Source organism: Helianthus annuus, chromosome 16, assembly GCF_002127325.2.
Source record: "Helianthus annuus cultivar XRQ/B chromosome 16, HanXRQr2.0-SUNRISE, whole genome shotgun sequence".
Classification (NCBI taxonomy): domain Eukaryota; kingdom Viridiplantae; phylum Streptophyta; class Magnoliopsida; order Asterales; family Asteraceae; genus Helianthus; species Helianthus annuus.
In genome coordinates, this window is record NC_035448.2 from 91,693,712 (window position 1) to 91,708,749 (window position 15,038).

General features: G+C 36.9%; 1 protein-coding gene across 1 annotated transcript; it reads left to right on the top strand.

Annotated features, from left to right (window-relative positions):
- Positions 1 to 643: 643 nt before the first annotated feature.
- LOC110908334 lies at positions 644 to 2,173 on the top strand. Its single transcript, XM_022153259.1, has 2 exons — positions 644 to 1,871; positions 2,004 to 2,173. Exons 1-2 carry the CDS (start codon positions 644 to 646, stop codon positions 2,171 to 2,173), a joined length of 1,398 nt encoding a protein of 465 aa, XP_022008951.1.
- The last annotated feature ends 12,865 nt before the right edge of the window (positions 2,174 to 15,038 follow it).

The window sequence follows — 15,038 nt, forward strand, 5'->3', positions numbered from 1 at the left end:
ATGTCTATAAATACCTCTTGAGTGAAATCATTTGTAACCTTCTTGTTTTCCATACCGAGGTGCTGCCGGTGTGAGAATTGATTGTAAACGCTGTTATATCAATCAACAACGTGATTTAAGTGAAGATCTAGCTATTTCTACGTCAGGTACTTGTTTTCCGCACCTGTATCTGATCAAAACTCCTATGGTAGACTCGTTCGGGTCAGAATTCGATCCTACACTTGTCCCAAGTCTATTACCAATATAAAAGCTAAACAGGTCATTGTTGATGAGGAGGGATTTGTTACAGATAAGAGGAAGATGGCGAAGCATGGTTATCCACAAAAGAAACAAAAGCCCAAGTTCTTATATAGGCCGAAAGTTAATCCTCTAGGGGCTAGCTCCTAGGGTACAAAGCCGCATACAGAGTCAAAGGAGACTTTTAATGGTGTGAAGGTGCAAAATAAGTTTGATGTGCTCACTAATGGAAAAGAGAAATCTACTAATGGGGAAGAATATAGCTTGGGTCAGGATCCGGTGGTGGATAGAGATGATGGAATAGCCTTTAAGGCTTCAAAGCATAATCCAAAGAAGAATGAAGATAGTAATGTGGAAGAGGAGGGCCTCGTTGATCCTCTCCAAACAGAGACATCGATTTTTATGAATGCTAATACTAAACAAGGAGTTTCTGAGGGGGCAAGCACTCCCGTTGACATGGTTTTCTTTGGATAGTATTGCCTCTTGGAATATTAGGGGCTTGAACTGGCCCCTAAAACAAAAAGAGGTTTATCAAATAGTTGCTGAAAATCACTTGACAGTTTGTGCCATTTTGGAATCTCATGTGGAGGTCTCAAAGCTTTCTAAAGTTTGTTGTGGAGTTTTTAAAAAATGGGATTGGACATCGAATGGAGGGATTTGTAACAAGGGCACCAGAATTATTGTAGGATGGAATGATGATATTGTAGATCTTATGGTTCTAGCTCAGTCTGACCAGGTAATGCATGTTCAGCTTCGATCCAAGATTGACTCGAAAATGTTTTTTTGTTCCTTTGTTAATGCCAAAAACACGTACCAAGAAAGAAGAGTTTTATGGAATGATCAGTGTCTACATAAGCAGTTTATAAACGATTGGCCATGGATTGTCATGGGAGACTTCAATTCAGCGCTCTATGCGGATGATTGTTTATATGGCACATCGTCTCTTTCTATTGGTAAGCGTGAGTTTTATGATTGTGTCCAGTACAATGAGCTGTTAGACATTCAAGGTCATGGGTTACACTTTACTTGGAACCAAAAGCCGAGGAAGGGTGTGGGCATTTTAAAGAAAATTGATCTGGTTATGGGTAACATGAAGTTTTTAGATTTGATCCCGGATGCCCATGTTTTATATCATCCTTACCGCATTTCGGATCACACTCCTTGTATCCTTAAAATGAATGGTGTGTATCGCCAAAAGCCTAAACCGTTCGAATTTGCTAACTTTATTGCGTCGAAAGCTGGGTTTAAAGATTGTGTCTCGGAGGAATGGAGAAAGAAGGTGGATGGTGTTGCTATGTTTTCTGTCGTCAAAAAACTACGGAACTTGAAATCGCCTTTGAGGAAGCTTTTGTTTCTTCAAGGAAATCTGCATGATAAAGTGAAAAATCTAAGGAATAAGCTGGATGAAGTTCAAAAACAGATTGACTTGAACCCTCTCGATGCTAGGCTTAGGGATGTTGAGGTGCAATTTATTAAGGAGTTACATAGTGCTTCTTATGATGAGGAGTCCTTCTTGAAACAAAAAGCAAAGATAGAGTGGCTTTGTGCCAGAGATGGTAATACTACTTATTTTCATAACTTTGTTAAAAATCAGAATGCTAGAAGTAAAATCCATAGGATTGTGGATGCGAATGGTAATACTTTTTAGGAAACGGATATTGAAGCTGCCTTGGTTAATCACTATGCCAATTTCCTGGGTAAGGAGGATCAGGTGGACGCATTGAACACGGATAATCTCTTTATTAATCAAGTAAATCTGAATATAGCTGCTCAAATGGTCCGTCCGGTCACGAGTGAAGAGGTCAAAGCTGCTATGTTCAGTATTGGAGAGAACAAGGCTCCGGGTCCTGATGGTTATACTTCGGCTTTCTTTAAAAAAATCAAGGGATATAGTGGGAGAGGAGGTGACAGCGGCCATCATTCAATTCTTCGATAATGGTAAACTTTTACAGCAAGTAAATCATACTATTATTGCATTGGTCCCTAAAGTTCCCACACCTAGTTCGGTCCTTGAATATAGGCCGATATCTTGTTGTAATGTCATTTTCAAGTGCATTAGCAAAATTCTCTCTGATAGAATTAAAGGTAGCCTGGGTTGCTTGGTCGATATAAGCCAGTCTGCATTTGTTCCAGGACGTAAGATATCTGATGACATCCTTCTTACTCAGGAGCTTATGCACAATTATCGTATTTGTAAAGGCCCACCTAGATGTGCGTTCAAAATTGATATACAGAAAGCTTATGATACGGTAAGCTGGGCGTTCCTGGAAACTATCCTTGTAGGATTTGGGTTCCCTCAAAAAATGGTTGAATGGATTATGACATGTGTAACTACTGTCACCTACTCGCTCAATATCAACGGAAACTTGAGTGGTTATTTCAAGGGTAAACGAGGATTAAGGCAAGGTGATCCTATGTCACCATACCTATTCACTTTAGTAATGGAAGTGCTTTCTTTGTCTCTTCATCATAAAGCAGATTTGTGTGACACCTGTGTCACTTCAACCATCAAAAAATACCAAACCAATGAAATATTGTATTTCATACTTGGGATTTGTATAAATATGTGTATCATTTGCACATATCAATTCTTGTTCGATTTCAAGCTTTAAATCGCTTTCTGGAAGGTTATACGCGCACTGATGCGTAGATGGAACCAGTTTAATGTAACGAACACCCTGGAATAGTGACATAGGCTTAACATACCTTAAATAACCTTTACATGACTTAGAAATAAGTTTTGGATGGTTTGGTGTGTTGAAATCAAGTTTGTTCGATCGTAGGGACTATTTGCGTCAAACTGCAAAACTATACCGATTTGTATAGTAACGAACATTCCGGAACATGACCATAAGTTAAACATACCCTAAATATCCTTTACATAGCTTAGAAATAGGCTTTGAGGGGTCCGGTATGCTAAAATGAACTTATTTGATCAATAGAGACTAAAAGCGTCAAAGTGCATAAGTTTGCATTTTCGCACATATCTTACGTCCTGAATATATCCGGACATCCAAAAATTTATGTAATCATTAAAATATTTTATTTTAGTGATTGGCATGATAGAATTCCATTCGTCGCATAATTTGGATCGTTTTTGCGTTCATTACGATTTCCGTCGTAATTAATCGAACAACGCAACCGTACGACCAAACAAACCGACATCCAAGATGTTTTTGAGCATATTTTAAGTTCCCTATACTTTAACTTTATTTTAGAGCCTTGAAATTGGGTTAACGGGGCTTGAAAGTGCAAAAAAATCAAATTTTACAAGTGCAGGGACCATTTTTGAAATTTCTGACCAGATTCAATGAACCTAGTCCAATTTTGAAGTTTTGATGGTTTTAGCCCATGGTTTTGCAAACTATGGGCTGATGTTTAATGGTTTTTATAACACCATGGATTCATATTAGGGGCTCCCATGGTTTTAGAAAACCATGGGCACATGTGTACGGTTGAGATTAAAGCACGTTATTCGACGAACGATCTTAACGGTTCCATGAAATCTATAAATACCCTCATTCATTTGTTGCAACTCACACCTTTGAATCTGATTTCATCTCTCTGAGTTGAAGTATCTACTTCATACCTGAGAGTAATCGGATCAAAGCTTCCGTTCTTGGACCCGTTGTAAGTATTCTTTTGTTCTTTTACGTTTTAGCGTTAAAGTCAAACTTTGTTTGACTTTCTGCATTGACCAGTTTATGGTCAATGCGAAGTTCATTTGAACTTCATAACGTGAGCGTAATCACGATGGTTATAGTCCCTAGTGACTATACCAACTGATTACCACGTTATCTAGGCTCAGTGACGAGTCATAGTTTCGGCCAAAATGCGTATTCTTACGTATTCTGTAACCAAACTACTTTTGGGTATCAAGACCCTTTGTCTTGATACCAAACCTGTTTTCAAACATCGTTAAACATGTTTTAACATGTTTAACTCGTCACTTTTTAGATTTGTGCTTATATAGGGTCGTAAGGTAAGCGATCTAAACAATCGCTTATACTTTCGAACCCGGCACGCTTGGTCGATCATTAGGATCCGACCAAACACATTAGGTGACCGTAGTTGTATAGGGAATAACCTTCCGAGGTTATACCTTATGGTCACTTCGTTTAGTTAGTCGTATGATAGGTAGTTTATATGCCTTAGGAAAATTACCAAAATACCCTTTTTACGCATAAATTCATTTTAAGCATATGTAACCTAAATTTTCACATCTAAACTGATTAGATAACATTATTAGACATGCTAGGGCATATAATACTTGTCATAGGACTAGTTAGGCATTCCAAACACGTTTTACGCAAATGACGCGTTAAAGTAGCGCAAGCTACCTAAACGGGTCATAATGGGTCGTAAGCACTTAGGTTAGGTTTCCTTTTAGTTTGTAGGCCTTGTTAAATCATATCATATGAGATCCCACACTCATTTGGTTTACGAGACCTCATCCTGTCCAATCCTCCGATTTGGGTTGGGTTTATTTATGTAGTTACCTATATTAGATGCCGTTTGATTCCGTGCTCCCTCTAGCTTGCTTGGTAGTTGTTCAAGACTCCTAAGCACTCTCAAGTGAGTACATAGTCCCCTCTTTTACTGTTTTCAAATGTTTTGGGGTGAAGCATGTGTACCTATCTGTTATTTTCATGATTTCAAAGAATAATTGATTATACATGTTAGTACTTATCCTTTGACAAACTGAATGATTATTTATGGTTTAAACACTGATTTTTCAAAGATTATAAAATTAATTGTTGGAATAGTACTTATTTTTGTTCACCAGACCAGTTGGTAGTATGATATAGCGCTATAGGATTTGACAACCCATTCCTGTTGTCATGGAATGTCTGAAACCAATTTATTTCTCCATCCAAATAGGGATTGCCTTCGTGGTATTCCTATAGTCTCAAAGGTGTAGTTTGATGCACTAGGTCTGAATGAATTCTTAAATCACACTTTTATTGTATATTTAGTTATACTCCCAAAAGTATAGTTTGATATACTCTCATGTGTGGTAATGTACAAAACCAACATATATTTTGTTAATAACCAAAACATAGTTTAATATGTTATTTATCAAATCCAAAGCATATTTTGATATGTTATTTACAAACCAAAACATAGTTTAATATGTTATTTATCAAATCCAAATCATAATTTGATATGTTATTTACAAAACAAAAACATAGTTTAATATGTTATTTATCAAATCCAAAGCATATTTTGATATGTTATTCACAAAACCAAAACATAGTTTAATATGTTATTTATAAATCCAAAGTATACTTTTGATATAGTACTAAAAACTATTATTTTGACAACTAAAGTATATTTAATATACTATCTGTTTGACTATTTTGGAACTGAAATATATTTTAATATATTACTTATTCGACTTTCTTAAATCCAAGGTATATTTTCAAATATACTATGAGCCTTTTTATCAAAATATTGTTTTTCGACAATATATATATACATAGATACAAACTCATTTTTACCTAATTATTTATTTATACATCTTTCTTTTATATCAACTGTTTTCTTATCGATTTTTATATGATTTACAAAACAAAAGCATTTTACAAGGATCGTGACTAACTTTTCTTAAACACTTTTTCTTTAAACTTATAAGTCATGAATCCTAACTATAATAAAACCTATGTATCTCACAGGCATTTTTATGCTGACGTTCCTATTTTTACACATGTTTCATGTGCTGCTTTGTGATGATTGTTGACATATGCTACACATAGGATGGACTCGTGCCTTAGCAACTTTAAAATTTAAAAGACAATATTTGTATTAATCTGATTTGTAATAGAACAAAGATTTCAATGATTCAATATAACAAAATTATTTTATCCATGGTTGTGAAACAATGATTCTGTTACAACACTCCCCGACGTTTCCGCCACGTCTTGTTGTTTTACGTGGTAGGGGTGTGACAGAAAAGTTGGTATCAGAGCCAATGGTTATTGGGAATTAGGTTATTAGTAATGCTTTGACCTAGACTATAACTTTCCTAGGACCCTAACACAAGTTATCTTGTGTTTAGTTTTAAAACAATATCGTCGCCTATCTTTAGGTGACAACCACAATAAGAACACAAATTTCAAATCCGCCATGAAAACCAATCATCTGTTCTAGGATGATTGATTACTAGGTTTTGAACCCCCTAAGTTTTCAAAACCCCATCAAAGTTTGGTCTAAATAATGTGAACACGTGCAAACTGGAAGGGTGGGTGCCTGTACCCTGAGTTTTCTGTCGAAGGCTTGAGTGTTCGTACAAATCCGCAGTATCAGACCAGTCACTCTTACCTGGGAACTCGTGGGGTGAGTGTCCACTTATAGGCGAGCATGTCTTCGCGATACATTATTTTTGACCCATTTACTTTGATTAATCACCGTGTGTCGTTTGTTGCTTTGTGGTAACAAACAAATGACCACCATCTTTGCTTTCATCTCATTCTTTTAATCTAATCATTTCACTCGTTTTCCTTCATGTTTCCTCTTTTAGAATGCATCCTCGGCGTGAAAATCCGCTCTCAAATGCCGAAATGGCAAATATTATGGCACAACATATGGCTGCTGTACTCCCAGATATAATTGCTCAAGTGAACCAAGCCAACAACAACCAGAATGCTCCCTGCAATTTCAAAAGTTTCAATTCAGCTAACCCCCTCAAGTTTAGTGGTTATGAAGGAATGTACTCTCAATTCAGCTAACCAGAATGCTCCCTGCAATTTCAAAAGTTTCAACATGACGAAATGTACTCTCAATGCTCTCGAACCACTATAGGAGCATTCTGTGTGTTTCAGAAGAGGGCTCTTACATGGTGGAACGAAATTATGAGGGACCGTGGTGCTGAGGTTGCATTAGCACAGACTTGGGCTGAGCTTAGGGCTCTTATGATGAGGGAGTTTTGTCCTCGTCATGAATTGAGAGCTTTAGAAAGGGAATTTGACGACCTGAAGCAAGACAGTGGTGAACATCGAGCCTATACTGACCGCTATGAGGAATTGAGCTTGTTATGCCCTGCAATGGTTACGCCTGTGGATAAGGTAATTGAGAAATACATTGATGGTCTTCCTGACTTAGTTCAGGATATTGTTACTGGCATAAATCCTACTACTGTCAGACAAGCCATTGAATTGTCTGCCACCCTAACTGAATCCCATATCAGGAAGGGTAAGCTGTTTCGAAAGGGCGACCCAAGACCATCTGACAAGACTGCTCAAGCTGAACCGAAGGAAAAACAGGCTGAGGTATCCAAGAAGAAGAAGCGTAAGGCTTCTCAAAACTGCGCCATAACTGCCCAGAACAATCAGGTTGCACCAAACCAGCCAGTACAACCTCGCAAAAGGCAAAACTATGTTGGTACCGCACCTTTGTGCAATAAATACAACCGCCATCATCTGGAGCAAGAGCAATGTCAAAAATGTACCCACTGTGGGCGGTTGGGACATTTGATCAATGTTTGCCATTATGCAAATCAAGCTGCTGCAAACCCTACTGTTGTTCAAGCACGGTTCCCACCGGGGTCATGTTATAACTGTGGTGACCTTACTCACTACAGAAACAATTGCCCAAGACTTGTTAACATACCTCCAGCGCGTGGACGAGTGTTTAACATCAATGAGGCAAACGCAAACAATGATGCAGCAGTGAACAATTATTCTTTTTTTATTTCCTCTGGTTGTTATCTTTTGACATTTCAAGACAATTCGGTTGTTACATAAATAAAGATTTGTTATTTTTATTTTTGCAAAACTGATGCGATTGTATGAGTGTTTGATGCAACCTTATGATAACAACACAAAGACAAACTACTCGTGTGGTTCTGTCATTTTTATGATCTCTTGTGATCTCCCCAAAAACCTTAAATGCTCGTTTCTTTTAAGAAACAAAGCCAAATTCCTATTGAAGATCTTTCTATCTCCATAGATAGATTCTTGAAAATGATTAAAGTGCCAAATGAAATCCACGGATTGGATTCCTGGTGTGCTTTAAATATCCGTGCCCAAAGAGAACAAATTAATAATCAAATTAAACAAATTATGTGATTATGTGCTTATGTGTTTTCTTATATGTTTTATGTTTTTAAGTGATCCATCCAAATCCTCGTAGAATCTTCCATATCTCATATGAGGGATTCATAATAGGATATCTAAAGCTATTATCTTAAATCCTTAATGGACTTTTGCATTGTAGTTAAGTCCCTTGGGTTATGAAGTACTATTCTATAATTGAACCCTTGAGTGGTCTAGTTAAACATATTAATTTCAAAATTTGATCAGGAATATCATGTGATGATATAATTGAAAAGATCCCTTAAAGTGGTCTATTTAAGAAGATTATACAACGGTCTAGTTAAGAAGATCATGTGTTGATCTAGTTAAAAAGATCGTTCGTTGATCGAGTTAAAAAGATCCTTGGGTGATCTAGTCAAATCGCTTCATGTTTATTCAATTGATTTTTCCCCTATGCATTATGAAATGAACTGTGCGGACTGTGCAAGGAATTACGTAATTATAGATGCATACATAATTATGGAATTTAGTGCATAGAAACCACAACAAGTTTTGTCATGTGTTAAGACCTATAGTGACAAGAATAACGATACGGGAACAATGTAAAAAGGGGCATGGTGGATACGCCGCCGGTACTTCCTATATATAAGTGTTCCTTATTACATTACGAACGTAGCATTATTTAAGTTACTAGAAGTCCTGGACCTTGACCAATGTCTTTTATCTTACACTCCCCAATTCTGATTTCAAGAACACACAAGTTTCCTATGATAAGTCTTCAAAAGAAACGTTCTTCTGTCCGTAGTTCGAAACTCCATTTGAAAAGCGAAACCGTCACAGTTGTCTTCTCAAGTTTCCTCTAAAATTTAAATTTCGGGACGAAATTTCCTAAAGTAGGGGAGACTGTGACACCTGTGTCACTTCAACCATCAAACAAATACCAAACCAATGAAATATTGTATTTCATACTTGGGATTTGTATAAATATGTGGATCATTTGCACATATCAATTCTTGTTCGATTTCAAGCTTTAAATCGCTTTCTGGAAGGTTATACGCGCACCGATGCGTAGATATAACCAGTTTAATTTAACAAACACCCTGGAACAGTGACATAGGCTTAACATACCTTAAATAACCTTTACATGACTTAGAAATAAGTTTTGGATGGTTTGGTGTGTTGAAATCAAGTTTGTTCGATCGTAGGGACTATTTGCGTCAAACTGCGAAACTATACCGATTTGTATAGTAATGAACATTCCGGAACATGACCATAAGTTAAACATACCCTAAATATCCTTTACATAGCTTAGAAATAGGCTTTGAGGGGTTCGATATGCTAAAATGAACTTATTTGATCAATAGAGACTAAAAGCGTCAAAAGTGCATAAGTTTGCATTTTCGTGCATATCTTACGTCCTTAATATATCCAGACATCCAAAAATTTATGTAATCATTAGAATATTTTATTTTAGTGATTGGCATAATAAAATTCCATTCGTCGCGTAATTTGGATCGTTTTTGCGTTCATTACGATTTCCGTCGTAATTAACCGAACAACGCAACCGTACGACCAAACAAACCGACATCCGAGATGTTTTTGACCATATTTTAAGTTCCATATACTTTAACTTTATTTTAGAGCCTTGAAATTGGGTTAACGGGGCTTAAAAGTGCAAAAAAAAAATCAAATTTTACAAGTGCATGGATCATTTTTGAAATTTCTGACAAGATTCAATGAAGCTAGTCCAATTTTGAAGTTTTGATGGTTTTAGCCCATGGTTTTGCAAACTATGTGTTGGTCCCTGGTTGATCGGGATCTTCCTGTTAATGAGAATGTCACACTATGATTGCTGTGCGGAATCCAGCAAATCATATACAGATACAGAAAGACATATGATTTCCATGTTCAACAGTCTGCAATTCAATTGAAATATATGACAAGATACAAGTTCCAGTTGATCACAGACTCCAGCTCTCTAGGTTACAGACAGATTCAAAAAGTCCTAAATGAGCTGACTGAACTTCTATTTATAGGCAGGTCAGAATAAGCTAAGTGCTGTCCGATCGGTTAGGCTAACCGATCGGTTGGGCCACCCGATCGAACAGCTGTTCGATCGGTTAGGCTGTTCGATCGGCTAGGCCAGCCGATCGGCTTACAAAGCAGCACTTTTACAAAACAAATCCTGTATTCTGACGCCTTATACATTAAACTATACAACTTTAACAAAATAAAGACTTTAAGCTGACGGAAGCTACAGACGTTTATGTACTAACAGACTCCCCCTCGGATGAAGCTGTAGTCCCTTCCAGCAAAGTCTTGATTACTTCCTGTTGCGTCTTCTATCTCGTGCCTTTTGTTTTCTCTTCTCTTCTTGTTCAGCTAACATTTGTCTTCTCTTATGTCTTCCCTCTGTTATCCACCAATTTCTGTACACTGGATCTCCATCTCTTTTTCTGTCCCACTTAGGGATCTTGTTCTCTTCAGACTCTATGGGTGTCTGATCAGTAGGAGGTACAAATCCAAGATTTCGTCTTCCTCTTTCAACAGCTTTTCTCTGAATTTCCTTGGATCTTAAACTTCTCTTGTACACCTTTAGAAACTCATCAACCTCTATTTCTCTCCATGAAGTTTTCCAGTTCTTACCAGAGTTGATTTCTTTAGCAAAACAAACATCAACTACACTCTGGTACTGCTGAGCAATGGCTTTGTCTTTCTTGTCATAGATTATCTTGTTGACAAACAAGCAATCTATGTCTTTCTTTGAGCAATTTACCAGCCACATTGGGTCTAGAATACAAATTTTCCTAGCTTCACCAGTGTCTTTATCGTACAACGAGATCACAGCTTCAGCAGTAGAAGGATTATAGAGCCATGCTTGAAATAAATCATAGAAATCCTGCTCAATAGCCCTTAAAGGCATGCTCTTCAAACATTTTGGCGGTTTGACATCAAGAGTAACATCCTTCTCACCTTTAGCTGTATACTTCACAATTCTTTTAGGAAACTGTGGTTTCCAATCTGGATAATTGATCGTTGCTTGATACTTGATGTAATTCCACAGCTTCTGGTCTCTCTGTTTTACTTCAGGACCGTAGTAGAATTGTTTAATATTCTTTGTAACCACCAATTCATCTACGTCCCACCAAGGTAAGGTAGCAAGATCAGAAATGCACCTGAAGTATTGAACACCTTGCTCTCTTCGAATTGCATAAACATTCAAGTCTTCCAGATACCCCCAAGAAAGAATATCACCCCAAGATAAGTTTTTATCATGAGTAAAATATTGTAGGGCTCTAAGAGGCTTTCTTTCCTTTGGCATTGATCTGAACCATTTCTTTCTCTCTTCAGCAGAAATTTCTCTTGGAACTGGTTCAGGCATATCAGCAGATGCAACTCTTTCTTCAATTTTTCTTTTCAATAATTCTGCATTCATGTCTTCAAATAACTCTGTGAATGTAGGAAATGCCATGTCTTCACCTTCATAGTGAAAATCTATTCTTTCTTCTTCCGAATCTGAATCAGTCTCTATGGTCACATTATCATAAAATTCTGCTTCAAGTGGAAATTGTGGTTCAAAGTTTTTAATCGGAGACTCTGGGATTTCATCTTCGATATCAAATTTAAACTTCCCATCTTCTAACCCCAACTCCTCAAGCATTTCAGCTCTTGTTCTGATAATATCTACTTCTCCTTGATGATATTCAGAAAGAGAAATAAAAGTAGATGTGAGTTGATGTACCTGATCACCGGATTGGTTTCCAGAAGATGACCCTTCACACTCTACATCATCATTCTGTTCATTTACTTCATCATTCATGAGTTCATTTACTTTATCTTGAACAGATGGATCATTGATTAGCAAACCCGATGTGCCTTGATCATCATCATCATCATCAGGCTTATCATCATCATCGGATTTATCGTCTGCTTTATCATCTTTATCATCATCTTCATCTTCTTCCTCCCAAAAATCACTATCAGATTCATCTTCCACTTCTCCTCTAGCTATCTTCCCTTGCTCCTTTAATTCAAAAAATTTTAACAGCTTGGCAGATTCTTCTTCACTATAGGGCACTCTATAGGCTTTTCCAACTAATACAAACTTGTCGGTAGAGTACTCCAGTAGTAATACTTCTTTAGCCTTTTTCTTTCTTTGTATGATTTGAACGTCTCTCAAAACATTCTCCGGAATAATAGGCTCTACAGATTCACCAACCATAATAAACTCTGGTTCATGAACTGCTTCATTTTCTGCTTCCACCATTTCTTCATCATTTGCTGTAACATCTTGAGCATCCACCATTTCAATTTCTGGTTGTGAAGATGATCCACCTACCTCAAGTTGATTTTGTGAAGATCCAACAACTTCAACTTCTTCTGCTATACCTTTATTTTTCAGGTTAGCTTCTTCAGCAAGCTGTCTTTCTCTTTCTTTCCTTCTTTCATTTGCCTTGATAATGTCAACTTGATCAAAAGCCTCGTGGATGTTCACCTTCAGATGTGCTTCAATCACAGCCGTAAGCATTTCTAGTTGCTTATCTTTCATCACCTTATCTGCTCTCATAGCTTCCATCTCTAGCTTCATTGTCTTCATTTCATTTGTCGAAGCTTCATTCATCTCATTTAAGAGTTGATTCAAAGTCTGATTGATATTCTGCAAGTCTTTGACTTTGGCGTTCAATGCAGCAATTTCATCAGTAAGTGCGCTAATAACTTCTGCATTATCTTTTATATCTTCCTTCATTTCATTCAATTTCTCATCTTTTGTAAACACTGCATCCATTACGTCTTCATGCCGTTTCTCCAACTCATCAATCATTTCCTTCAACTTTACTTGCACAGCTTCGTTTTCTTCCTTTTCCTTTTCCAAGGCTTTAACTTTTTCTTCCAATTCTTTCATCTTTTTATCATGAAATAGGTCTCCTTCACTCTCTGGCATATCTTTAAAGAAATCTCCAGTAGCACCACCAAGGCTATCAAAATCTAAGTTGAAATAATCTGTCTTTCGTTGTGATGATTCTGGAATATCATGACGATCAGATGTTTGTTTAGCAGATTTGACTCCGGTGATCTCCACATAATCATCATAAGAAGTTTGTGTTTCTATTTGAATTTCTGTTAAAGGAACTTCTTTTGGTATCTCAACTACAGGACTAGTTTCAGCAGTGTCCTGTTTCTTCTTTCCTTCCTTCTCTTTTTGTGATATAGCATTCTGTTTCTTTGCTCTAACCACTCTTGGAATATCACCGCTGCGAGTAGCTTTTCTTTTCTTTCTGTTTTTCTGGGAATCCTCAGGATTGTACGGTGAATCTTCATCTTCAGAATTCTTTCTTTTCTTTAAAGGTCTTTTCTTCAGTTGTACCTTTCCTTTTCCCACTGTCTCTTTGACCAGTTCAGATTCAGATAAAGTTTCTTCTGAATCTTCATTACTGGAGTTCTTTTGAGCTTCCTCTTCTTGACCAATTTTCTTTTGAGCTTGTGCTTGTTCAGCCTCTTCATGCTTTTTAAAATAGCTTTCCAAAGTCTCTTTTAAACCAACACCTTTATCAACCACCTCCCTCGGTTCTATGACAGGTTCATCAATTAGCTTTCTTTGAGGTTCTTCAGAAGACCCTGCAAAAACAATTATTTAAAGCAAAATTAGTAACAATTTTCATAACATACTCTAAGAATCATATAGCTCCCCCTATCACTGTACCCTTTGCTGTTTCTTTAATTACAACCACAGGGGTCGACTTTGGTGTTCTCTTTCTCTTTCCATCTTTGATACACCACCATCTGGTTTTCTTTTCAATCATTTCACTCATCTTATTGTCTTCATTGTCTGAATCACTATTATCATGTCTCCATTTATCATTTTCAGGAGCTACGTATGCTTCATCCTTTAATGCACAGATCAACTCTTTTGTTTTAGCATCCTTCTCCTTTGTGATTCTCTGAATAGCAGTCTTATTCACTTCAGCCATTGCCATAATATCATCATTATTCTTTGGCAAATCCTTAACTTTGTCATCCAAGATCATCATAATGAATCTTGGGTACATAATGTATTTGTCTCTCCCGGCTAAGCAATTTTCTTTTAAAAATTCAAAAATCACTTGTGAAATATTGTATTTCCTGTTTAGCACAATACTTACAACAATGTTCATTATGTAGTCAGACACCTCATCATAGGCTCCCTTTCTGTGAGATAGGGAATGCACTAAGCAATGCATTAAGTATCTGTATTGACTCGAGAAACTCCTTTTGAACATTTTTCCGTTGATGTGTGAAGAAAATCCCAATCTACACCATAGCCCTTTAGCAAGACGTTCTGACATGATCGTTGGATCATTGTCAGAATCTTGTAAATCAAGAACCCTTCTTATGTCCTCTACTCCAAACACTACTTCAACATCAATATCCTTGTTGTTTTCATCTTTCTTCTTGACTACTGCATGAATTTTATTATCCTTTTCTTCAAACCTTGCAGTGTCCCAAAATCTTCTAACATGAGATTCATAAACTATTGTTGTATCAGACAATGCCTTAGCAATTCTGCTTTTTCTTAAGCACTCAGCCATTTTTTCTGCTTCTGTTCCTTTTGTAGAGACCTCATCAATTGCACTTGGAACATTGTGTCCTTTGTTAGTGTCTTTTCCTCGTCCCTGTGAAGAATTTAAACATTAGATATAGAGACTTGAAACACTTGAAACATTTAGAGTGATAGAACAGTGAATCGAATGGCTTGTTCGATCGAATAGTATTTGCTGTTCGATCGAATAG

Coding starts and splice junctions, on each gene's coding strand:
- LOC110908334 (XM_022153259.1), top strand. CDS start 644: ATGCTAATACTAAACAAGGAGTTTCTGAGGGGGCAAGCACTCCCGTTG. Junction 1,872..2,003: donor TAGGATTGTGGATGCGAATG/GTAATACTTTTT, acceptor ATCTGAATATAG/CTGCTCAAATGGTCCGTCCG.